This window comes from Notechis scutatus, chromosome 5, assembly GCF_049901735.1.
Source record: "Notechis scutatus isolate UNSWTSFEM ecotype Mainland chromosome 5, rNotScu1.2, whole genome shotgun sequence".
NCBI classification, from domain to species: domain Eukaryota; kingdom Metazoa; phylum Chordata; class Lepidosauria; order Squamata; family Elapidae; genus Notechis; species Notechis scutatus.
In genome coordinates, this window is record NC_142013.1 from 6,708,988 (window position 1) to 6,735,597 (window position 26,610).

The following is a 26,610-nucleotide window of genomic DNA, read 5'->3' on the forward strand; positions in this document are numbered from 1 at the left end:
GACCTTTATACAGGCAGTCCTCGGCTTACAACAGTTCATTTAGTGACCGTTCAAAGTTACTAGGGGACTTGAAAAAAAGGTTTTTCACACTTACGACCTTTGCAGCATCCCTGTGGTCGTGTGATCAAAATTCAGAGGTCTGGCAACTGGCTCGTATTTATGACGCAATCCCCTTTTGCGACCTTCTGAAAAGCAAAGTCCGTGGGGAAGGCAGATTTGCTTAATAACCAAGTTATGAACTTATCAACTGCAGTGATTCACGTCACCACAGTGACAAGACATGTCGTAAACCAGGGCAAAACTCACTTAACAAATGTGCCCCTTAACCACGTACATGTTGGGCTCGGTTGTGATCATTAAGTTGTATAGTCTTGTGCAGGTAGACCTCAACTTACAACCATTGGTTTAGTGACTGTGTGTGAAGTTACAACAGCACTGAAAAAAGGTGATCTTATGACAGGTTCTCGCACTTATGACCATCGCTGCATTTCCCCACAGTCACGTGATCAAAATTTGGGTGCTACAACGCAGTTCCAAGAAGGCTCCACAACCATCTGCACCACTTGGGTGACCCTGAGGACACAGATAAACCTCCAAGTGGCCTCAACAACTCTCTAAAAAGGATGCAAATGACCAGCTATCTGCAAGGAGTATCAATCCTTCCGTTCCCCACTATCCTGTCAGAACTAAAGAAGCTTCTTGGATGAGAAGTGAAACATCTTCAAAAGAAAGAACAAGAAAGTCCAGTTGCCTCTTGAAAAAGCACCTTTGGGACAACTCATAGGATTGTAGCCCAAGACCACTAGACTAAACAGGCTTTCCTAATTATTTCCTATCACTCCTAAAATTATTATCTCATTGGAGGATGTCCAAGAAAACAGGTACATTGACAAACATGACTAAATGCATATATTTCAATTTCGTATTGCAATTTCAATTTTTGATCTCTTGACCAAGATAAGTAAGACGCTTGATTCCTCAGGGTGTCTTGCTTTCTTTTTTTCCTTTTTCGCCATTCTCTTTCTTTCCGTTTCTGTTTCTTCTTGGCTTGGACTTTTGACCTCTCGAACAAATAGCCACTAAAACACAACGCTGTGATATTGCGATCCTGGAACAAAAAACAGAAAAGTCGAAAGTGTTTCCTTCCTTCACAGCATCCCCATATAACTTATTTTATGACCTCCGTAAATCCCAAACGGAACCAAAGGCTAGGGACCAGCCAATTCAAAGATTTGGTACAGTCTTGTGAGCTACAGGTTTGTTCTTGACTTACAACAGTTCATTTAGTGACCATTTGAAGTGGCAACGGCTGAAAAAAAAGTGATTTAGGATCGTTTTTCACACTTAACAACAATTGCAGCTTCCCCATGGTCACATGTAGGGATGGGATTCAAAAATCCCAACAACCAGTCCTCTGCATGGTTGCTGGGTGGGCATGGCTTACCGGAGGCTTCTCTTGGGCCTCCGGGAGAGTGAAAACGGCCTCCCACAGGCTCTGGAGGCCCTCCGGAACCAGGCCCATTTCCGGACTTCCAAAATTTCCAGGAGGGCCATTTTTCGCCCTCACAGAGCCTCTGCACGCACCCGGCACTTATCTGCACCCAAAACAAGCTGTGTGGAGACTCCTGGAAGGAACAAGGTGGGCAGGGCCAGTTGGTTAGTTGATTCAACTACCGGTTCAGCGCACCAGATGTAAATTTAACACCTGGTTCGCTCGAACCAGCTCGAACCAGCTGAATCCCACCCCTGGTCACGTGATCAAAATTAAGATGCTTGGCAACTGGTTCCTATTTATGATGGTTGCAGTGTCCCAGGCTCATCTGAACTCCTTTCCTGACAGTCGAAGTCTGGGAAGCTCCCCCCAACTCCTAGAAGAATGAAATATTTGGGGGAATATTAAAAGAGGCAGAAGATTATATTTCCCCAAATGTGTTCTTCAAGTCAGAAAGCAGCCCCCATTTCCTGCATGGTAAAACAGCCTCCAGCATGCCTGAAATCTTTAGAGATGGCTATTTTGTGCCCGTTAAGAAATCCAGGCCAGCCTATTCATAAATAAAACAGGTCCAGGTGATGGGATTAAGAATTTACATTTCCCTCACACAAATTCTAAGAGCAGGACATGACCTCTAGGACAGGGGTTCCCAAGCGCTGGCGCCGCCATCTTTTTTGACGAAAAAGTGCTTCCGGTGACGTCACCGGAAGCACTTTTTCGTCAAAAAAAGATGGCGGCGCCCAGTTGACGCCGGTACCGGGCCGCGGCGCCCAGCTGATGCCGGAACCGGGCCGCGGCGTCGAAAAGGTTGGGGATCCCTGCTCTAGGACATGATAGGATTAACTCAACACCCTTAGAATAGCGAAAGACACTAAGACTCACTACATTGTACAATCCCCTGCGGCATTTCAGAAACTGTATAAAAATCCTTGCACTCATCAAACCAATTTGTCATCTGCCCCCAGAACCACATGCTGATTCTGCCCATCAATAAACAGAATCCTTTTTTTTCTAATCAGCCCTCATTTTATTTTCAGCGCCTTTCTCCCAGCTTGGAAGTGAACCGGATGGATGTTCCTTCCTAAAAACAGCAATGAGGAAACTGGATTCATTTAACAACCATGTTACTAACTTAGCAATTGCAGTGATTCACTTAACAACAAATGTCAAGAAAGGTGGCAAAATGGGGCAAAACTCACTTAACAACTTCCTTGTTTAGCAACCTACATGTCAGGCTCAGTTGTGGTCATAAGTCAAAGACTACCTGTATTTGTGAAGACTGGAAGAGCAAGAGTGGAAATTTTCTCCTGTTGGTTGCTGACAAATTTTGGACTGTTGTATATTGGAATTCCCATGTATTTCACTAATATAATAAATAATAACAATAACAGATAATTCCCTCAACACTGTCAAACTATTTACTAAGTCTGCATTACTTTTGCTATTAATCCTCCCATCCTTCCTTTCACCCATCTCCTCCCACTTATGACTGTATGACTGGAACTTTGTTGCTTATATCCTTACGATTTATATTGACTGCTTCCTAGTATGATTTGATTGCTTATTGGACCCTATGACTATCATTAAGTGTTGTACCTGATGATTCTTGACTCAAAAGAAAGTATCTTTTCTTTTATGGACACTGAGAACATTTGCACCAAGACAAATTTCTTGTATGTCCAATCACACTTGGCCAGTAAAGAATTCTATCCTATTCTGTTCTGTTCTGTTCTGTTCTGTTCTGTTCTATTCTATTCTATTCTATTCTATTCTATTCTATTCTATTCTATTCTATTCTATTCTATTCTATTCTATTCTGCTCTATTTTCTTATTCCAGAATAAGAAAATACAGCAAAAAAAAGGCCAATCCATTTCATCCATCTCTCTTTCCATTCTAAAAGGAAAAGAAATTGGATTTTATACATAGGTTGCACTGCTTCTGGGAGATTGCTAAAAACACAACCTTCTAGAAAAAAAAGTCATTATGCAAAAAAACCTTGGGGGCGTGTTTACTAAAGATGAAAATTAGAGAAATTTTAAGATGTACAAATGCTCATAGAAGTATAGATTAGGAACACATGGTCTGATGCAAGGAATGCATGTATATTGAAAAACGTGAAGATGGTTGCAGATATGGGTTTCTGCATAGTTTGTTATATAAAAACGAGAGTCAGGAGAAACCTAAAAGTAATTTGAAGGCAATGAGAACAGGGAATTTAAGATGTGTGTGCACTAAAACAAGAAAAGGCAAAGTCAAAAATGGTTTCTTTCATGGTGCCTGCTTTCTGAAATGGTACAGGTGGTTCTTGACTTACAAACCATTCATTTAGTGACCGTTCAAAGTTACAACAGCACTGAAAAAGGAACTTATGTCTGTTTATCACACTTATGACCGTTATAGCATTCCACACGATCAAAATTTGGACTCTTGGCAATTGGCATCTATTTATGACCGCTGCAATGTCCAGGGGTCATGTAATCACCATTTGTGACTTTCTAGCAATCAAAGTCAAAATGGGGAAGATGGATTCACTTAACAACCGTGTTACTAATTGAATAACTGCAATGATTCCCTGAGTTACTATGGCAAGAACCGTTGCAAATTGGGGCAAAACTTGGTAATAACTGTTTTGCTGAATCACAGAAATGTTGAGTTCAATTATGGATGTAAGTTGAAGACTGCTTGTATCTCCTGACATACTAATATGAATTCTCACCCTGATAATAATTCAAAAAGCACAGAAAATCTGGATTTTCTTCCACGGGCCTTGGATTAAGATAAGTGATGAGATCGTATAAGCTCTTATTCTGCCTGTGTGGTTCTCCTTTTTTGTACACACATCTCTTTGTCCTTTCATTCAATTGTTTAAATCAGCTCCATGACAGTATCTTAGGCTGAGCTTGAGATGCCACAGAAGTTCTCATCCAGTGCTGGATGACCTGATGAGATGATACAAGTTCAGATTAAATTCTGCTGAGACAGAATTGCTGTCTTGAGAGCCTGCCACAAAGAAGAAGGGGTCAACTTAAATCTCCAAAGCTTCTGAAGGCAAGACAAGAAACAACGGGTGGAAACTAATCAAGGAGAGAAGCAACCTAGAACTAAGGAGGAATTTCCTGACAGTGAAAACAATTAACCAGTGGAACAACTTGCCTCCAGAAGTTGTAAATGCTCAAACACTGCAGGTTTTCTAAGAAAAGAGTAGACAACCATCTGTCTGAAATGGTATAGGGTCTCCTGGTTGACCTCCAAAGTCCCTTCCAGCTCTAGATTGATTGATTGATTGATTGATTGATTGATTGATTGATTGATTGATGTTACTTAGTTTGGGTAATGAAACAAGCTCAGAAAGCACCAAGAACCCTTAATAATTTCCCCACAGTAGTAAGTTTGGCTTATCCCTTGCATTTTGTTCCTTGTTCTGATTATCTTGGTTGACCATCTTAGATCATTACAGTTGGGGGTTATTGTTTGGTTTGCTTTCTTTTGCTTAGCTGTACACTATCTAGAGTCATCCATTAGGGCAGTTTCCCCCTACTAAAAATAAATAACAATCACATAAATAAAATACTCACACAGATTTAATGACTGTCCTAAAAGCCATAAAAGTCCTCTCTGGGAAGGACACTCACTGGTTGGCCTATCTCTTTGATTTCCATCACACCATCCAGAGAGTTTTGCACAAAATCAATGGAGGAGGTTGTCTGGATAATTGTGTTGGGTGTTAATTGATATTGTGATCATACCCTACCCTATTCTCCTTTTCATTTAAAGAGATTTAAAGATCTATTCAAGTTCTAAATTGGTATAAGATGTCAGTAATGGCTGGGAGGTCAATAATGAACTGGATTAAAGCCAAAAACTGGAGCTTAATCCAAAACTGTGCTTCAGCTAGGACGGGTAAGTGGGGGAAACCGGGGCATGAAATTTAAAAGGAAGAATTTTCGTGGCTAGTTTAAGTTGTGAAGAAATACACTAAGCACCGAGCTTTTATTTAAAAAAAAATAGTGGCTTATTTGCAATTAGGATGACCAGTTGGCTGAGTAAAATTTAAGAGTTGTTGTGGCCCGCCAGTGGCCAGGGGAGCTGTTGGCAGTCTCAGACAGCGAGGAGGTTGGGGAAGAACATGGGCCAGTCCTGGAGTCTGGGGAAGGCTCTGATGAGGGCTGTGCATTGGAGGCAGAGATGGGACCCAGGGCCATCTGACAGTTATCAGCTGCCTTCGGAGTTAGACATCCGTGAGGCAGAAGAACAGCGGGAGCCTGTTGCCAGTGTGCGCATGCGCAGAGCTGCCAGGAGAAGGGAACAGTTAAGGAACAAGGGTCAACTCGGGAGTAAAGCCACAGATGGATGGTGAATGGCTCCTCCCCTAGGGAATAAAAGAGGAGCAAAAGGGGAGTGGTGTTTGCAGGAGACAATTAGTTCATTTAATTAGGGTGAAGATCTGTTCCTGCATTCTTGTCTGCTACAGAATGGGATTGGAAGATATCGGCCTGGCAGTTCTCCAAGCCTGATAAAGGTCTGTAGACTGTCGGCCAGGACTTTGCTGGAGAGGAATTCACTTTAACCTAAATAAAAGGGGATTGATCGGGACGAGGAGTCGGCTTCGTGCTTTTGGGAAGCCTAAGTCAGAACAAGAATTTAAAAAAATGTGACTCCCTCTGAAGGAAAGGACATAAATCGACAGCTTTCCAACTGAATGGACTGCAGCAGTTTTAGTACAGGTAGTCCTCGATTTACAACAGTTCATTTATTGACCATTCAAAGTTACGACAGTATTGAAAAAAAAAACTTTTCAGGCCGTTCTTCACACTTACAATCCTTGCATCATCCCCCATGGTCATGTGATCAAAATTCAGACGCTTGGCCAACCGGCTTCTATTTATGATGGTCACAGTGTCCTGGAGTCTGGGTGATCCCCTTTTGGCCACCTTCTGACAAGCAAAGTCAACGGGGAAGCCAGATTCACTTGACAGATGTGCTATTAACTGAACAACGGCAGGCTTTCATTTTAACAACAGCGGTAGGAAAAGTTCATAAAACGACGCAAAACTCAACAACTGCCTCACTTAGCAGCAGAAATTTTGGTTATGGTCATAAGTCAAGGACTTTCTGCATTGTACATTGAAAGCTCACCAGAAGGCAGGGCAAGAAACAATGGATGGAAATTAATGAAGGAGAGAAGCAACCTGAAGTTAAGGAGAAACTTCCTAACAGGGAGGACGATTAACCAGGGGAACAGCTGGCCTCAAAAAATTGGGGATGCTCCATCACTGGAGGTTTTTAAGAAGAGACTGGACATCCACTTGTCTGGAAGGGTCTGGAAGGGTCTGCTTGAACATGGGGGTGGGATTCAACCAGTTCGGCCCGGTTCGAGCGAACTGGATGTCAAATTTATATCTGGTTCATCGAACTGGTAGTTGACCTGACCGGCGTCTCCACGTGGCCTGTTTTGGATGCAGGTAAGTGCAAACTCTGAGTGGAGGCTCTGAGAGGGTGAAAAACGGGCTGGAAATAGGCCTGTTTCCTGCTTCCGGAGGCTGAGGGAGGCCGTTTTCGCCCTCCCAGAGGCCTGAGGGAAGCCTCCGGAGCCCAGGGAGGGCAAAAAAATGGCCAAACCGGAAGTTCTGGAAGTTCAGAAACAGGCCTGTTTCCAGCTTCCAGAGGCCCTCTCCAGAGCCCTGGGGAGGTTGTTTTCATCCTCCCAGAAGCCTGAGGGAAGCCTCCGGAGCCCAGGGAGGGCAAAAAATGGCCCTCCCGGAAGTTACAGTAGGCCACACCCACCCAGCAACCAGGCAGAGAACTGCTTGCTGTGATTTTTTGAATCCCACCCCTGGCTTGAACTATAATACCTCCAAGATCCCTTCCAACTATAATACTCTATTAACTCTTTCTTTAAGAACTCCTCAATGGAAGATTGAACTGCAAAACTTAGCAGCCCTGTGTAAATAACGAGAATAGGAATACACAGAGCCGTAAACCGTAATATAAAATTTGCAGTTGCCTCAGTGATGCAATTTTACAATTAGGAGTTTGCCTCCAATTCTATGTTTTCTAAAGTTGAGCATGCCCTATCGCTATGTTTTTCTCTCCATGGCAACCGGTTGCAATAATGAAAACATGACTAAAATGAAAAGGAAGCTATAAACACTCAAAGCTGCTGCGTGAGCTATTCGTAAAAATGTGATATGTTTGTCTTCATGCAAAGTACGGTCGAAAAGTGAAGAGGGGAGTCAAAAGAGAAATAGAGGTTATTCTGAAGAGGAATAATTCAGGAGAACTAAACTGCCCACCTGAATGTCATGCTGAGGCAGGCTTTCCTTAAATGAGCAGTGACTCCCATGCCGTAACTTGGGGAAGAAGATTGCAGATACATCCCTCAAAAACTTTTCTTCTGTAAATGCTATCGCCGACAATCCAAATGCTGTTATTCATCTATGATTTGTTTATCATACAAAACATGCAGGGGGGAAATGCCAGTTCTGAATTACATTCCTTTTTTTTTTTTTCTTTTATTCCTTCCTGGAAAATGCAGATTCAGCCAGAATATTTACTATAGGGAGTACTCCTTGTAGAAAAGCAACTATTCTGGCTTCCAAATTTACCTTCGTTGCGTTGTTGATGCTATCGAATCATCTCATCCTCTGCCGTCCTCTTCTCCTTTTGCCATCCATCTTTCCAAACTTCAGGGTCTTCTCCAGTGAGTTCTCTCTTCTCCTTTGGTGGCTATGGAAATGTTGTGGCTCGGAGGTTTGAGCCTGCTCTGTTAGAGGACGAAGACTTGGACAATGAGGAAGAGGAGGATTTGGCTCTGAGGTTTGAGCCTGCTTTGTTAGAGGACAAAGACTTGGACAATGAGGAAGAGGAGGATTTGGCTTTGAGGTTTGAGCCTGCTCTGTTAGAGGACGAAGGACAATGAGGAAGAGGAGGATTTGGCTCTGAGGTTTGAGCCTGCTTTGTTAGAGGACAAAGACTTGGACAATGAGGAAGAGGAGGATTTGGCTTTGAGGTTTGAGCCTGCTTTGTTAGAGGACGAAGACTTGGACAATGAGGAAGAGGAGGATTTGGCTCTGAGGTTTGAGCCTGCTTTGTTAGAGGATGAAGACTTGGACAATGAGGAAGAGGAGGATTTGGCTTTGAGGTTTGAGCCTGCTCTGTTAGAGGACGAAGACTTGGACAATGAGGAAGAGGAGGATTTGGCTTTGAGGTTTGAGCCTGCTTTGTTAGAGGACGAAGACTTGGACAATGAGGAAGAGGAGGATTTGGCTTTGAGGTTTGAGCCTGCTTTGTTAGAGGACGAAGACTTGGACAATGAGGAAGAGGAGGATTTGGCTTTGAGGTTTGAGCCTGCTTTGTTAGAGGATGAAGACTTGGACAATGAGGAAGAGGAGGATTTGGCTCTGAGGTTTGAGCCTGCTTTGTTAGAGGACGAAGACTTGGACAATGAGGAAGAGGAGGATTTGGCTTTGAGGTTTGAGCCTGCTTTGTTAGAGGACGAAGACTTGGACAATGAGGAAGAGGAGGATTTGGCTTTGAGGTTTGAGCCTGCTTTGTTAGAGGACGAAGACTTGGACAATGAGGAAGAGGAGGATTTGGCTCTGAGGTTTGAGCCTGCTCTGTTAGAGGACGAAGACTTGGACAATGAGGAAGAGGAGGATTTGGCTTTGAGGTTTGAGCCTGCTCTGTTAGAGGACGAAGACTTGGACAATGAGGAAGAGGAGGCTTTGGCTTTGAGGTTTGAGCCTGCTTTGTTAGAGGACGAAGACTTGGACAATGAGGAAGAGGAGGGTTTGGCTTTGAGGTTTGAGCCTGCTTTGTTAGAGGACGAAGACTTGGACAATGAGGAAGAGGAGGATTTGGCTCTGAGGTTTGAGCCTGCTTTGTTAGAGGATTTGGAGTTGCCTTCCTCCCCAGGACTTTCCTCTTCGGCAAGACCTTCCTCTCTGATTGTGCCTCAGGTGTCGGCAGATAACCAGGAGGGCGTATCAGAGCCTCTGACTGAGGAATGCTGGCTTGATGCGAGGCAACGGCGCAGGCAAAAGTGTGAGCTGCAACGCAGAAAGAAAGGACGAATCAGAGACTGAGATGAGGGACTGACACGCCCCACAGGGAATAAAAGTGGGTGTGTTCGCTCTGGGAACTTGTTCGGGACAACGTGTTATTTAGTGAGAGAAGCTTCGGAGTATCCTGTGTGCTGTGACAGCTTGTGATTTATATTGCTGCTTACTTGTTGGACTTGGCAGACAGCTTGTGTGAGACTGCCAAGAACTTTATCGGCTCAAGGAATTTAACCATGTAATTACTGGACTTACTTGCTTGATTGTGTTCAGTTGGAAATTTGGACTTCTCACCTTGTTGGTACAGGTGAGACATAACATGGAAATATCTCAGTGGATGGAAGCATCTGATCAACCTTGGGTGGGGTGGCAAGCTGGGCAGAACCAGCCCTTGTCTATCTATTTATTTGTTGTTGTTCAGTTGTTAAGTCATGTCAGACTTTTAGCAAACCCATGGACCATAGCATGCCCGCCCCATCCTCCACTCTCTCCCAGAATTGGCCCAAATTCATATTCATTGGGCATCTTCTCCAAGGAGTCATCTCTTCTCATTAGATGGCCAACATATGTGAGCTTCAGCTTTAGGATCTGCCCTTCCAAAGGACAGTCAAGGTTGTTTTCCTTTAGGATCAACTGATTGGTTTTCCTTGCAGTCTGAGGGACTCACGAGAGTCTTCTCCAATACCACATTTATCTATCTGTCTGCATCTATCTATCTGTCTGTCTGTCTGTCTGTCCGTCTGTCTGTCAGTCTGTCTGTCCGTCTGTCTGTCTATCATCTATTTATCTATCTATCTATCTCTATAACTATCATCTATCTATCTATTATCTATCGATCTATCATCTATCTATGAGCCGTGTTGGCTCAGTGGTTAGAGTGCTGTACTTCAGGCTACTTCTGCTGACTGCTGGATGCCTGCAATTTGGCAGGTCAAATCTCACCAGTCTCAAGGTTGACTCAGCCTTCCATCCTCCCAAGGTGGATAAAATGAGGACTCAAATTATTGGGGGCAATAGGCTGACTCTATAAAATTGCTTAGAGAGGGCTGTGAAGCAGTATATACATCTAGATGTTATGGGGAAGGAAGGAAGGAAGGAAGGAAGGAAGGAAGGAAGGAAGGAAGGAAGGAAGGAAGGAAGGAAGGAAGGAAGGAAGGAAGGAAGGAAGGAAGGAGCCATGATGGTGCAGTGGTTAGAAGGCAGTATTGCAGGTTAATTCAGCCCACTGCCAGGAGTTTGATCCTGACTGGCTCCATGTTCATTCAGCCTTCCATCTTTCCGAGGTAGATAAAATGAGGACCCAGATTGTTGGGGGCAAGAGGCTGATTCTGTAAACTGCTTAGAGACAGCTATAAAGCACTGCAAAGTGGTATATGAGTCTAAGTGCTATTGCTATCTATCTATCTATCTATCTATCTATCTATCTATCTATCTATCTATCTATCTATCTATCTATCTATCTATCTATCCATCCATCCATCTCTCTCTATCTATCTATCTATCTATCTATCTATCTATCTATCATCTATCTATCTATCTATCTATCTATCTATCTATCTATCTATCCATCCATCCATCCATCCATCCATCCATCCATCCATCCATCCATCCATCCATCCATCCATCCATCTATCTATCTATCTATCTATCTATCTATCTATCTATCTATCTATCTATCTATCATCTATATATACTGGAACCATTGTAAATATAAGCCGAGTGTCTGAATTTTGATCAAAAAAGCTCATAAGTCACTTTTTTTCCAGTGCCATTGTATGGTCACTAAATAAACTTTTGTAAGTCAAGAACCACCTGTACTTGCATTGCTGTATTACTTATCTTGCAGTTTTATGCTGATGTGATAGTTTCTCTTTACCGTTTGCCCTGAGTTTGTTGACGTGGTGAGCCATCTTGAATTAACGGATGGATAGGTGGAGTACAATGCTTTAAATAAGTTATACCACCATCTGTAGCTACTGCTCAGGATGAGTGTATGTCTCTCTGTGCCTGTCCGTGTGTCTGTGTGTCCAGAAAGCAAAATGGAGGAGGAAGAAGGAAAACCAACTCTATAATCTTGGCATTTTTAGAGAGGCTCTGTCCATGGTGCTGACCATCTTTTTATTTAATCTTAATGGCAGAGCAGTGATTTATTTTCTAAGGAACCTATTAAACAAGAGCAGGTTCATAACAATGCAACTGATACCCCAGATAAATGCTTCCTGTTCCATTAAGGGCTTTAAGGATCAAAATCAGCACTTTAATTGGAACTAGAGATGTAGCAGCAGCACGGCAGAAAGCCTTCACCTGACAGGCATACGTTAAAAACCAAGGTGGTGATGGATCTGTTCTTCACATATTGCATGGAAAGTATCAACTAATTTCTTTTTTAAAAGCAAGAATTATTGATAGATGAAAATATTTGTAGCTCGTGGTTGAACTGTGGGGCACTCTCTGAGCTTGGTAGTTTAACAGATTAACGGACTATCAGAGTTGGAAGGGATCCTGTAGGTCATCTAGTCCAACCTCCCGCCCAAGCAGGAGACCCTACACCATTTCTGACAGATTGAAGTCCAGTCTCTTCTTGAAAGCCTCCAGGGATGAAGCTCCAACAACTTCTGAAGGCAACTTCTGTTCCATTTGGTTGATTGCTCTCACTGTCAGAGATACTGTATTTTTCTTATTTCCAGGTTAAATCTCTCCTTGTTCAGTTTCCATCCATTATTCCTTGTCTGGCCTTTGGGTGCTTTGGAAAATAGCTTGACCCCGCTCCTCTCTGTGGCACCCCCACAAATATTGGGACACTGCTTATCATGTCTCCTCTGGTCCTTCTCTTCCCTAGACTAGCCAGGCCCAGTTCCTGCAAATGTTCTTCATACATTTTAGCCTCCAGTCCCTTCATCCTCCTGGTTGCTTTTCTCTGAACTCTTTCTAGAGTCTCAACATCTTTTTTATAGTGTGGTGACCAAAACCAGGTGTGGTCTTACTTTATAGAATGGTATTAGTACCTCTCTTGATCTTGTTTTTTCTCTCAGATTGAACTGTCTGCAAGAAAACAACCAAGCTCAGAGAGCACTGAAGATGATAGCTCCCAAGTTCTGTTGGCCAAATTTATTTTTATTTATTTATTTATTTTTATTTATTTGATTTGCCAATTGTTTACAAGATAATAAGTATAAATGTATACATAGTTGTGAATACATGAAATGGGTACATATAAGAAAAATAAAAGAATAAGAGAAACAATAGGACAGGGACGGTAGGCACGTTGGTGCGCTTATGCACGCCCCCTACAGGCCTCTTAGGAAAGGGGTGAGGTCAATAGTAGACAGTCTAAGGTTAAAGTTTTTTGGGGTTTGGGGAAGAAACTACAGAGTCGGGTAGAGTATTCCAGACATTGACCACTCTATTGCTGAAGTCGTATTTCCTGCAATCAAGTTTGGTGCGGTTTACTTTGAGTTTGTATCTATTGTGTGCTCTTGTGTTGTTATGGTTGAAGCTGAAGTATTCATTGACAGGTAGGACATTGCAATGTATGATTTTATATACCATGCTTAAGTCAGACCGAAGACGGCGTAATTCAAGGTTTTCTAGTTCTAGAATTTCAAGTCTGGTGGCATAAGGTATTCTACAACGAGTAGAGGAGTGGAGAACTCTTCTTGTGAAATATTTCTGGACTTTCTCAATTGTGCTAATATCAGATACGTAGTGTGGGTTCCAGACTGATGAACTGTATTCGAGTATTGGTCTAGCAAATGTTTTGTATGCTCTGGTTAGTAGTGTGATATTACCAGAGAAAAAGCTACGTAGGATTAGGTTAACAACTCTTAATGCCTTTTTGGCTATGTAGTTGCAGTGGGCTCTAGCACTTAGATCATTAGAGGTGAGTATTCCAAGGTCCTTTACAGAGCTTGGGTCATCAACAAGATCTTGACTATTCAGCTTGTATTTTATTTTCTGATTTTCTTTGCCAATATGTAAGACAGAGCATTTATTTGTTGAGATTTGAAGTTGCCATTTGTTTGACCATTCAGATACACAGTCAAGATCTTTTTGTAGGGTAGCAGTATTGTCTGTGGTATTGAACAGCTTTACATCATCAGCGAAGAGAACGCAATTGCTCTTAATATGATCACAGAGGTCGTTTATGTAGAGTATGAAGAGAGTTGGTCCTAGAACACTGCCTTCTAGCTTTGGGGTCTTTAGTGCTCTCTGAGTTTGTTTGCTAACCCTGTAAACTGATTAGACAACGCTGTAAAGCACTGTGAATCAGTATATATATCTACACATTATTGCTGTCTGTCTGTCTTTCTGTCTGTCTGTCTGTCTGTCTTTCTGTCTGTCTTTCTGTCTTTCTGTCTGTCTGTCTTTCTGTCTATCTATCTATCTATCTATCTATCTATCCATCCATCCATCCATCCATCCATCCATCTATCTCTCTATCATCAAGAGCCATGGTGGTACAGTGGTTAGAGTGCAGTACTGCAGCCTCGTTCCGTTGACTGCCGGCTGCCAGCAGTTTGACAGTTCAAATCTCACCAGCCTCAAGGTTGACTCAACCTTCCAGCCTCCCGAGATGGGTAAGATGAAGACCCAGATTGTTGGGGGGCAACATGTTAACTCTGTAAATTGCTTAGAGGGGGCTGTAAAGCAGTGTATAAGTCTAAGTGCTAGTGCTTTGGTTAAGCTAGTGCTTTGGTCAAGGGGTTGGACTAGAAGACCTCCAAGGTCCCTTCAAGCCCCATGATACCATAACTATTCACTTTTTTTTTTGGAACAAGTCACTTCTTAGATGGGAGACAAGGAGCATCTCACTTCCCTTCTTATCATCGTTCTGTCTGTTGCAGTCTTCCAACCCAAAAGCTGCACCACAACTTCTGAATTACAATCAACCGCACTTACAACAAATGCTGATCCTAATTCCTGGCCCTCCTGACTTAGAGAGTGTCTCAAGGTCTTTCAATTTTCCATTTGCCCTAAAAAAAAAACCTCCTAGCAAAACTTACCATGTAATTGTAGAAGTTGGCTTTCCTTTCGCTTATTGGGAGTAACCAAAGCTGGCACCAGAAGCATTTGTGTGTGTCTGCTCCATCGTTATTCCGATCTTGGAGGAGCTATTTCCACATTCACAAGAGCCCATCGTTTTGTCATGAGGGCCATTAAAGTGTTATGTACAAAGGCAATTGTCTAATGCAACGTGGCTCCAGACAGTCTGAGAGGTGAATACAAATGGTGGCAAAAGTGTCACCGCATTAAGCTGTTGATTAAACACCAGGTAACCTGGCCGGAGATTATCAACAGGGAATGAGACAATGGATATGAGGGAAGAGAAGGATAATGATTCAGACAGGAGGGTTTTTAACTCTGCTTGCAAAAATATATATATATATATATATATATATATATATATATATATATATATATATATATATATATATATATATATATATATATCTTCCTTTCCCTTAATCTCACTTACAACAGGACTTTAAGGTTTCTACATTCAACAGCCGCAGCTTTCTTATCCACAATGCAAGCTTGTAAGAAAAGAGAAATTATGCACATAAAGTGTTGTCTTTTTCAGCAAAAGATGGTAGAGATTTCTACGTGTTTTCTTTGTTTGTTTTCTTTGTCTTCTGGTCTACAAGCCAATCCAATCCCTCGTCAAAGTATAAGAAGCCTCCATAACTTTATCAATAAACCATAGGGTAGGATAGGATAGGATGGGATGGGATGGGATGGGATAGGATAGGATGGGATAAGATAGGATATGATAAGATGGGAGGGGAGGGGAGGGGAGGGGAGGGGAAGGGATGGGATAGGATAATAAGGATAAGGATAAGGCAGGACAGAATAGGATAGGATAGAATAACAGAGTTGGATGGGACCTTGAAGGTCTTCTAGTCCAACCCCCTGCTCAAGCAGGAAACCATTTCAGACAAATGGCTATCCACTTTCTTCTTTAAAACACCCAGCGTTGGAGCATTCACAACTTCTGGATGCAAGTTGTTCACTAGTTGATTGTTCTAACTATCAGGAAATTTCTCCTTAGTTCTAGGTTGCTTTTCTCCTTGATTAGTTTTGATCCATTGCTCTTCTTGTCCTGCCTTCTAGTGCTTTGGAGAATAGCTTGACTCCCTCTTCTTTGGGGCAGCCCCTGAGATATCAGAATACTTCTATCACGTCACCCCAGTCCTTCTTTTCATTAAACTAGACAAACCCAATTCCAGCAATCGCTCTTTATATGTTTTAGCCTCCAGGATAGGAGTTAGTTAGTTAGATAGTTTTTTTTTGTGTTGTTTTTATCAACAGGGTCTCAGAAAGTTGGATAAGAAAAACTGACACAATTCGTACTTCAACACTTCTACAAAAAGAAATGGGCTTTTGAGAGAGGTGGCTGGCTGAGATCTACGTACCAAAACCTGACAGTTTTAAACTTCCCCAAAATAATGAGGGTTTTACTGTCATCCAGAAAAGGATGTAATCGTAACACTCAGGGGTGTCAAATGTTTCTTGATCGCAGAGGGGAGCCTGAAGGCTGTCCAATCTCATTTCAGCTTTGAATTCCCTTTTCTTTTTCTTTTTAAGCTTAGCACTCTAATTCTCAGAATGATACTTAGTTGGTAGCATAATACTTCGCACCAACTGTAGGACAAAGCTAAAATCACCCCCAGTTTAGTCTGACCATTTCCTTCCTTCCAAGAAGAAAATTCTACAATTATTGTAAAATTCTCCTCCTCCTCCTTCCCCTTCCCCTTCTCCTTTCCCTTCTTCTTGCCCTTCTTCTTGCCCTTCTTCTTCTTCCCCTTTTTCTCCTCCTCCTCCTCCTCCTCCTCCTCCTCCTCCTCCTTCTTCTTCCTCTTTCTCCTCTTTTTCTTCTTCTTCTTCCTCTTTCTCCTCCTCCTCCTCCTCCTCCTCCTCCTCCTCCTCCTCCTCCTCTTCTTCTTCTTCTTCTTCTTCTTCTTCTTCTTCTTCTTCTTCTTCTTCTTCTTCTTCTTCTTCTTCTTCTTCTTCTTCTTCTTCTTCTTCTTCTTCCTCTTCCTCTTCTTCCTCCTCCTCTTCCTCTTCTTCCTCTTCCTCTTCCTCCTCTTCCTCTTCCTCTTCCTATTCTTATTCTTATTCTTATTCTTATTCCTCTTCCATATCCATCATCGGATGTTGGCGGTCATGTTGGCAATCCTATTTTTATCAACAGCCACACAAAAAAGTGCTGCTGAGTTTTGACCAACCCAGTCCCTTAGATTTTGAAGCCATGATTTCTTCTTCTTCTGCTTGGACCTCGTTTTCCTTCAATCTTTCCCTGGAGGATTAGATGAAGTATTCCCTATTTTTTCTGGGTGCCACATCCCATGTTCTATTCTCCTAGCTAAGACTAGACTAGACTAGTTAGGTGATAAAGGAACATGGGTGAATGTCCTATCTTTCATTACTAATGAAACCTTATGGCTTTGTAGGTTGGTGAACTTTCTAGATTTCAACTCCCAGAGAAGAAATCACAACGGGACTTCTCCTAGTCTTTCTAGATTTTAGAGTTAAGTCTTTTTTAGATTTACAAATCATACAGTGATAGTGTTGAAGAAGACAGATATAAAATAGATTCTATACATGGCTCAGTGGTAATAACTGTGAGAAGGAACTTGGAGTCCTAGTAGACAATCACTTAAATATGAGCCAGCAGTGTGCGGCAGCAGCCAAAAAAGCCAACACAGTTCTAGGCTGCATTAACAAAGGGATATAATCAAGATCACGAGAAGTGTTAGTATTGCTTTAGGTACTTTTGAGGACTACCGTGGTAAGACCATATTTGGTATATTGCACCTAGGTTTGGTTGCCACAATATAAAAAAAGATGTTGACATTCTAGAAAGAGTGCAAAGAGCAACAAAGATGATTAGGGGACTGGAAGAGAAAACATATCAAGAATGGTTGTTGGAATTGGGTATGTCTAGTTTCATGAAAAGAAGGACAAGTGTTCCAATATCTCAGGGGCTGCCCCAAAGAAAAGGTACCTGAAGGCAAGGCAAGAAGCAATGGATGGAAACTAATCAAGGAGAGAAGCAACCTAGAACTAGGAAGACATTTTCTGGACAGTGAGAACAATTAATCAGTGGAACAACTTGCCTCCAGAAGTTGTAAATGTTCCAACACTGGAAGTTTTTAAGAAGAGATTGGACATTCATTTGTCTGAAATAGTATAGGGTTTCCCGCTTGAGCCAGGATTGGACTAGAAGACCTCCAAAGTCCCTTTCAACACCGCTCTTCTGTTAACACACATAAAGACGTAGTGTTTTCAACTATCAACTCATCAATTTAACTGAACAATTTCAACATCTGACTTGGAGAGAGGGCCCAACGTATGGAAGCAAACACATTCTAAGGCTCTGTCAAAATTGGTTAGATATAAAAACATAGATAAGATAAATCACGCCACTTCCTTTGTTGCGCTACACAGTTAACTGTAGCAGTTTGTCAAGTTTGTGCTTGTTTCCGTGCTTCACATTAAATTACATGGTGCATTAAATTACACCAAATAAGATGCATTTGCTAGCACCACGTAGCCTGGTAATGTATTTTTTTCCCAGCCTGATGTCAGTGGCAACATCGACACCAGTCATTTGAAAGCTGGCATGCATTATCATTTAGATATAATTCCTGACCCTGTCTCTGGTATAAATAACATTGTGAGAAATGATTCTACCCATGTTTCCCTGGAATTGAATCTAATTGCTTTTCACTAGCATTTTCCTCCAAGATTTACACTTGACAGTGTGCAAAGAAAGACCTGTCCACCTTCACAAGTTCCCCTCAGGCTTGTGTCCTTCGTGAATTCACACAATTTTTCATTATAAACGATCGATCCATCATGTCCAGGTAGTCCCTGACTTACCACAGTTCATTTGGTGACCATTTGAAGTTACAGTAGCACTTTAAAAAGTGGCTTATAACTATTGCAGCATCCCCATGGTCCTGTGATCAAATTTCCGATGCATGGCAACCGGGGTGGGGTTCAAATTTTTTTTAACAACCAGTTCTGTGGACGTGGCTTAGTTGGTGGGCGTGGCTTGGTGGTTATGTGACTGGGTGGATGTGGCTGGGTGGTCATGTGATTGGCTGGGCGTGGCCAACTCAATATCACTCACATCGAGGCACGCATCTCCTCGCCTGGCTCTCATGACTGTGGGGATGCTGCAATAGTTGTAAGTGTGAAAAATGGTCATAAGTCACTCTTTTCAGTGCCATTGTAACTTTGAATGGTCACTCCACACAAGCAAAGTACCAGCAAAGGAGGGGAAAAAAACTCCAGAGAAGTTCCAGAGACAGGAAGTCTAGTCCTGCCAAGAATGTAATAAGGGTTAACGGAGAGGCAGTTTCTGTAAGCAACACCAGAATGTTTCCTTCCTGCCTTCCTTACAGGATTAGGCCAGTAATTTCTTCTAACAACCGGTTCTCCGAACTGCTTAGAATGTTAACTACCGGTTCTAGCGAATAGGTGCGAACTGGTAGAATCCCACCCCGATGGCAACTGACCCATGTTTTCCAATCAATCAGAATAGAAGGGCTATAAGGGACCTTGGAGGTCTTCTAGTCCATCCCCCTACTCAAGCAGGAGACTCTATACCATTTCAGACAGAAACCTCCAGTGATGAAGCGCTCACAACTTCTGGAACTCCTGTTCCACTGGTTAATTGTTCTCACTGTTAGTAAGTTTCTCCTTAATTCCAGGTTGCTTCTCTCCTTGATTAGTTTTCATCCATTGTTTCTTGTCTGGCCTTCAGGGGCTTTGGAGAATAGCTTGACTCCCTGTTCTTTGTGGCAGCTCCTCAAATGTTGGAATACTGCTATCATTTCTCCCCTAGTCCTTCTTTCCTCTAGACTGGCCATACCCAAATCCTTCAGCCGTTCTTTCTTTTGAACATTTTTTCAAAGTCTCAACATCTTTTTGTAACATAGTGACAAAACCTGGATGCAGTATTCCAGGTGTGGTCTTACTAAGGATTTGTAAAGCGGTGGCAATACTTCATGTGATTTTGATTCTATGCCTCTGTTTATACAACCAAAGATTGTATTAAGTAATCGTCCACTAAGACTCCAAGGTCCCTCTCACAGTTACTGTTTTTGAGCCAGGTTTCACCTAATGTGTATTTGTACTTTTGGTTTTTCCTGCCCAGGTGTAAAAGGTATTTTACAGGTATTTATGACAGTTGCAGTGTTTTGGGGTCGTGTGATCACATTTTGTGACCTTCTGACAAAATCAATGGGGAATCCAGATTCACTTAACAACCATGGTACTAACTGAACAACTGCAGTGATTCTCTTAACAGCTCTGGCAAAAATGTAAAATGGAGCAAAACTCACTTAGCAGCTGTCTCATTTAACAACCGAAATGTTGGGCTGAATTGTAAGCCGTAAGTCGAGGGCTACGTGTATTTAGACTGATACTCTTTATTTTGTCATGTATACAACATGAATACTCTTAAAAATTCACAAGGAGAAACTTGTCAATTAAAATTTACACAAAAACAGGCCTTTTTCTAAGCAGGTACTTTACCTGATCATCATCCTCAATTATTCTGGCTCTCCAAATGACCTAATCATTTTTCTATACACTTTCATCTGGTTCCAACCACTGAATTCAGGTTACCGGGCAGAATAATGTTTCACCTATGTCACATTAATTCATAAGAAATGTGACTTCACCCTCTAGTTCTATCATTAGTGCCGTTCTCTGAAGTGTAATCTGCAATAGTGGATTTGTACTTGTGTTGGAATCACCACAATATGCTAGATGACACCAACTCATACTTTCTGTCATGTTTTCCACCTTTTCATTTTTCCATCAGTTGAAACCTTTGCTTCCCTGCTTCAGCATCACTTCACCACTTACAGAATCATAGGAATGGAAGTCTGTAGAGATTCTCAGTCATCCAAGTCACCCAAAGGTGCTTTTTTTCAGGAGGCAACTGGAGTAGCAGTTTATGGGAGTATAAATCTTTTCAATTCCCCACTATCGTGTCAGAGCTGAAGAAGCTTCTTGGATGAGAAGCAAAACGTCTTCAAAAGAAAAGAAAAAAACAAACAAAAGTCCAATTGCCTCCTGAAAAGCATCTTTGGGACAACCATGACTTGGATGACGGAGAACCTCTACAGACTTTTAGCTATACAATTTGGGATGAGCACCCTTTGCACGGTGTGGAAGTAGGAATAAATTTCCAGAGGAAAAATTGCAGACTACAAGAAACCAGGTGACTACAAGAACTTAGGTGAACCTGAGGGACACAAATAAACCTCCAAGTGGCCTCAACAACCCTCTAAAAGGATGCAAATGACCAGCTGTCTGCAAGGAATATAAATCCTTCTATTACCCACTATCGTGTCAGAGCTGAAGAAGCTTCTTGGATGAGAAGCAAAACGTCTTCAAAAGAAAAAAAACAATCCAATTGCCTCCTGAAAAAGCACCTTTGGGACATAGGGATGAAAACGACCTTGAAAGTCTTCTACTCCGACCCCCTGCCCTAGACAAAGTGCTTGTACCATCCTGGACAGATGGTTGTCCAATCTTTCTTGAAAACCTCCAGCGATGGAACACCCACAACTCCAGGAGGCAAGTGCTTTCATTGGTTAATTGTTTTCAGTGTCAGGAAATGTCTCCTTAGTTCTAGGTTGGATCTCTCTTTAATGATCTTCCATTCATTGCTTCTTTTCCTGCCCTCTGATACTTTGGAGAATAAGGCCCGTCCCTCGGGTCCTGGAAGCATCTATCGCAACACCTCAACTCCTTCTCTTCATTAGGCTGACCATGTCTAGTCCCTTCAGCTTTTCTTCATCGGATTTAACCTCCAGACCTCTTATCATCTTTGCTGTTCTCCTCTGTGCTCTTTCCGTGGCCTTTGCATCTTTTTTTTTTTTTTGCATCATGATGACTAGAAACTGGGTGCAGTCTTCCAAGTGAGGTCCACGGTAGACAGTTTAAGGGTTAAAGTTTCGGGGGTTTGAGGACGTAACCACAGAGTCAGGGAGTGAATTCCAGGCATTTGACCACTCTGTTGCTGAAGTCGTATTTTCTGCAATCGAGTTTGGAGTGGTTTACCTTGAGTTTGTATCTATTATTTGACTGCGTGTTATTGTGGTTGAAGCTGAAGCAGTCGTTGACAGATAGGACACTGAAGAAGACAATTTTGTGTACTAAGCTTATGTCAGACCATAGGCGATGAAGTTCTAAGTTGTCAAGGTCCAAAATTTCAAGCCTGGTGGCATAAGGTATTCTATTGCGAGCTGAGGAGTGGAGTACTCTTCTCATGAAATACGTCTGGATTCGTTCAATTTTATTGTGACTATATGACTGTAACTTTGTCGCTTGTATCCTTACGATTTATATTGACTGTTTCCTAGCATGATTTGATTGCTTATTGTACCCTATGACTATTATTAAGTGTTGCACCTTATGATTCTTGACTCTTGACAGATGTATCTTATGTATACTGAGAGCATTTGCACCAAGACAAATTCCTTGTGTGTCCAATCACACTTGTCCAATAAAGAATTCTATTCTATTCTATTCTATTCTATTCTATTCTATTCTATTCTATTCTATTCTATTCTATTCTATTCTATTCTATTCTATTCTATTCATGTCCATTATACAGTGTGGATTCCAGGCAGATAAGCTGCATTCGAGAATTGGTCTGGTGAAGGTATTGTAGGCCCTGGTTTGCAGTTCAATGTTACCGGAGAAGAAGCTTCACACAATTAGTGTTGTATTTTGTTTTTGTTGTTCATTGCTAAGTCATGTCTGACTCTTTGTGACCCACAGACCACAGCACACTAGGCCCCTCTGTCCTTCACAGTCTCCTGGAGTTTACATTGGTGTCCATGGCATCCATGACACCATGATACCATCTCATCCTCTGCCATCCCCTTCTTCTTTTGCTTTCCATCTTTCCCAACGTCAGGCTCTTCTCCATGAGTCCTCTCTCCTCATTAGGTGGCCAAACTATTTGAATTTCAGCTTCAGAGTCTGCCCTTCCAAAGAACAGTCAGGATTGATTTAGAAAAAAACAGGATTGATTGAGACGAAATATTTAGCTACTCAGATGAGAAAGCAGGCCACTTCGGAGTCTTTTTTCCCAAGGCCAATTACTTGCCCCACGGCGACTTTAAAAGTTTAAAAGCTTTGTTTGACGTGGTGGCTAATCATGCTGCCAACCTTTCTATTATCGGCTTGATCCATTTGGCTTCCATTTTACTTCTGTATTAAAACACAAAGGCAACAACATTGTTTTGTGTTTTGCCTCCCGTGGTTTTTCTTCCTCAGGCTAGGTTTTGAAAGCGGGTCAAAGGAATAAACAAGAATCCCTTCTGAGGCAAATCACAGCACGTTTTATTTATCTCTTTTCTTTCTTTGTGCGGGATATCAGAAGCTAAAGGGCGGTTGACCTTTCCTTTGCTTCGCTAGTATTACTCGGAGGGAGAGTCAATAGCTTCTCTGTGAGGAGGGGGAAAAAATAGAACGGCCGAGCAAACGGAAGAACCTTTTTTAAAGGGTTTTGATTAAATTGTCCCTGGTGGTGTATTGAGCTTCCATCAAGGGAAGAAAAAGAAGGAAGAGATTAGGAATTGGCACAAAATGGTTAAAAGGTCTCTGGAGAGAGACCAGCTGATTTTTCTGAAGGGTTTTGCCGAGTGTTCGGTTCTAGAACCTTCCATTTCCTTTCAATCACCACAAGCTCACCGTTCAAATACGCTGAAAGTAAAACAAAGGAACAGTTTGTGGTGTTCAGGTGTGATCCGGCCCTGAAGTGTTTTATACAACCGTATTTTCTTCTCAAAATAGAATATTTAAAAACGGGTCTCCTCAGAATCAGTTCTTCCATGCAGGAAGGACAGGAATCCATTACTGGAAAATTACATCTCTCGGAGTCTCTGTTTAATCATATTTAATGTTGTTGTTATTTATTATTAGAAGGTTGACACAGAAGTTCCAACAAGAACTTTTACTTTCAAATGAGGGCATTGAGCATCTCATAATATTAGTGTCAGTGTTCCAAGTAACAAACTTCAACCCAATAAACTGAATTAGTCAGGTTGATGTGGACTGAAGTGTTCTCCCAGGCTCCTGGTCTTGCAGAAAATTTAAAAGAAAAAAAAAACCTGCTCTTTAACTTGTGTTTCTGAATGAATTTAATGGAAAGGAAATTACATAGAAATCCTTTGAATAAGAATTGGAAGAGGAGGAGGAGGAGGAGGAGGAGGAGGAGGAGGAGGAGGAGGAGGAGGAGGAGGAGGAGGAGGAGGAGAGAAAGCGGAAGAGGAAGAGGAAGAGGAAAAAGAAGGAGAAGGAGAAAGAGAAAGAGAAGGGGAGGAGGGGGAGGAGGAGGAAGAAGGAGAAGGAGGAGAAGGAGAAGGAGGAGGAGGAGGAGGAGGGGGAGGAGGAGGAGGAGGAGGAGGAGAAGGAGGAGGAGGGGGAGAAGAAGAAGAAGAAGAAGAAGAAGAAGAAGAAGAAGAAGAAGAAGAAGAAGAAGAAGAAGAAGAAGAAGAAGAAGAAGAAGAAGAAGAAGAAGAAGAAGAAGAAGAAGAAGAAGAAGAAGAAGAAGAAGAAGAAGAAGAAGAAGAAGAAGATGATGATGCAGGAACATTACCTAAATGATTCTTCCTCTTTATTTTGCCTTGTTGCATTATTTATTGGGACAGTGTCCAGATAAACTTTGCTTGATTCTAATTTCATCTTGCCATGGAGATCTGGTGGAAGGGAAAAAAAACATAATTGTTTTCCCTAAGATGAATATTATATACCTGGTTCAAATCAGGCTATAATTCCAAAATCTGAGATAAAGGTGCAATAAATCAGCGGCAGAATGGCAATATGAAGATGAACTTCTTCCATCTGAAGTCAAGTGGTTCATTTCCCTAACTTGGGGATCTCCAACCTTGGCCATTCTAAGACTTGTGAACTTCAAATTCAACTCCCACACTGGCTGAGGAATTCTAAGAGTTGAAATCCACAAGTCTTAAAGTTGCTAGCTGGGGAATTCTGGGAATTGAAGTTCACACATCTTAAAGTTGACAAAGGTTGGAGACCCCTGCCCTAAAAGCTTATTTCACATCCGTAGATATGGCTCCATGTTCACAAGACCAAAGGACAATGGTCTAACTTTATCGTTGGTAAAACTACTCCTGTTCTAAATGAAAACACTAAGAGTTAAGTCCTTTCTGGTCCAGATGAGGCTTTCGGTGGTGCCTGAAATCCTGATTTCTGTCAGATTTATCACTGAAAAAGCAACATCTATTTGTTTAAAGGAACAGGTGCTTCCACCTGGGGGAGAAGCAGTGAAGTCTTTATAGATTCTTAGTTAAATTTATGTTTATGAGGGAGATATATTGGACACAGGTGCATGGCTATCAGTTTTGCAGTCCTAATTTCCTCATCTTTGGTACTTTTTTTTTAATTTCATTTCATTTTCATCTCAGCAAAAAAAAAATCTTGACTCCCTAGAAGCTCAGTACTTAAAAAAAAAAAGGCCCATAATTCACATTGTACTTTCCATAGGTATCAATAACGGCTCCATCTGTGATTTTTATGATTTAAATTAATACCAAAGTGCAGGCTGAATTCTAAACACTTCCCAGGCCGATTTCAAAATAACTCCTGGGAGCTTCATTAAATCTTTTTAATGGGCCCTGTCAAATGAGCCCTCTGTTCTTGGTAAAATTGTTATATTTCTTTCTCCTCAGCTTCTTCTTCAGGAAGGCAGCAATTGCTTTAAAGCAATAGAGGAGAGAAAAAAATATCCCTGAAGTAAATTATTTGAAAAAAAAAAAACCTGTTTATTACACAGTTTTCCTTCCTGTGTGTCAAGGTCTCATTTCAGACAAGATTCTTCTCAGCACAGTTTAAAAATTCATTCCTTTAATCTATTCAGGATTAAATTTAAAAAATAGGAAGAGAGAAATTTAATGGAACAACAAAGGTTGCTTCGAAAATACTGTCACATTCATTATGAGGTAGAATTAAATTTATTCCAGCTCATAAACTTTACTCTGCTTCATAATAATTGCCGTAGCGCTACCAGGTTCTTATTAAAAGCATCGAAGGCTTCTTGTTCAGTTATGCAAAAATCAAAAACAGTTGGGATGTGGAGAGAAAAATGAAACAACATTCAGATGAAGTGAATATATTTATTCAGCCAACTGGAAGGAGAAGAAAAAGGAAAAATAGGTTGTGAACTTCGGTGGCTTCAAAAACTCTTCAAGATTTTTTTAAAAAAATACTTTTTATTTATAATTAAGAACAGCAAACATGTTTAAGCTACATCTGAATACAATTAAAATCTGACAACCTGATCCCAAATTATTAAAATAGATAAAATTCGATTGACTTGAGAATACAGATAGTCCTTGACTTATGACTAAAATTGCCATGGCCTAGGATTGAACTCTCAACTTCTGAGGTGAATGTCTTCACCTGTAAACTATTGCATCAGACATACATACATACATACATACATACATACATACATACATACATACATATAAAATGTCCCTATCATCCATCTATCTGACTGTCTGCCTGCCTGCCCCCTGCCTCTATCTATCTATCTATCTATCTATCTATCTATCTATCTATCTATCTATCTATCTATCTATCTATCTATCTATCTCATCGCTCAATCTCACACACATACACAATCTATCCATCCACTCATCTAAAACACTGAGCTTGTCGATCAGAAAGGTCAGCAGTTTGGTGGTTCGAATCCCTAGGGCCACATAACAGAGTGAGCTCCCATTACTTGTCCCAGCTTCTGCCAACCTAGCAGTTTGAAAGCATGTAAAAATGAAAGTAGAAAAATAGGAACCACTTTGGTGGGAAGATAACAGCGTTCTGTGCGCCTTCGGTGTTTAGTCATGCCGGCCACATGACCACGGAGATGTCTTCGGACAGTGCTGGCTCTTCTTTGGCTTTGTAATGGAGATGAGCACCACCCCCTAGAGCCAGAAATGACTAGCACGTATGTGTGAGGGGAACCTTTACCTTTATCTTAATCCCTTAATTCAGAGTAGTGTTG

The 26,610-nt window shown here is 41.6% G+C and overlaps 1 protein-coding gene across 1 annotated transcript in view; it reads right to left on the reverse strand.

The window, feature by feature from the left end:
• Positions 1-908: 908 nt before the first annotated feature.
• Positions 909-26,610, reverse strand: part of LOC148130355 (uncharacterized) — a 69,705-nt gene continuing 44,003 nt past the window's right edge. Inside the window, exons 3-4 of the mRNA XM_087966091.1 lie at positions 24,184-24,283; positions 909-1,108 (exon numbers count right to left, since the gene is read on the reverse strand). Of these exons, the coding sequence (XP_087822217.1) occupies positions 979-1,108; positions 24,184-24,283 (230 nt within the window). The 3' untranslated portion in view covers positions 909-978. The remainder of the gene's footprint in view (positions 1,109-24,183; positions 24,284-26,610) is intronic.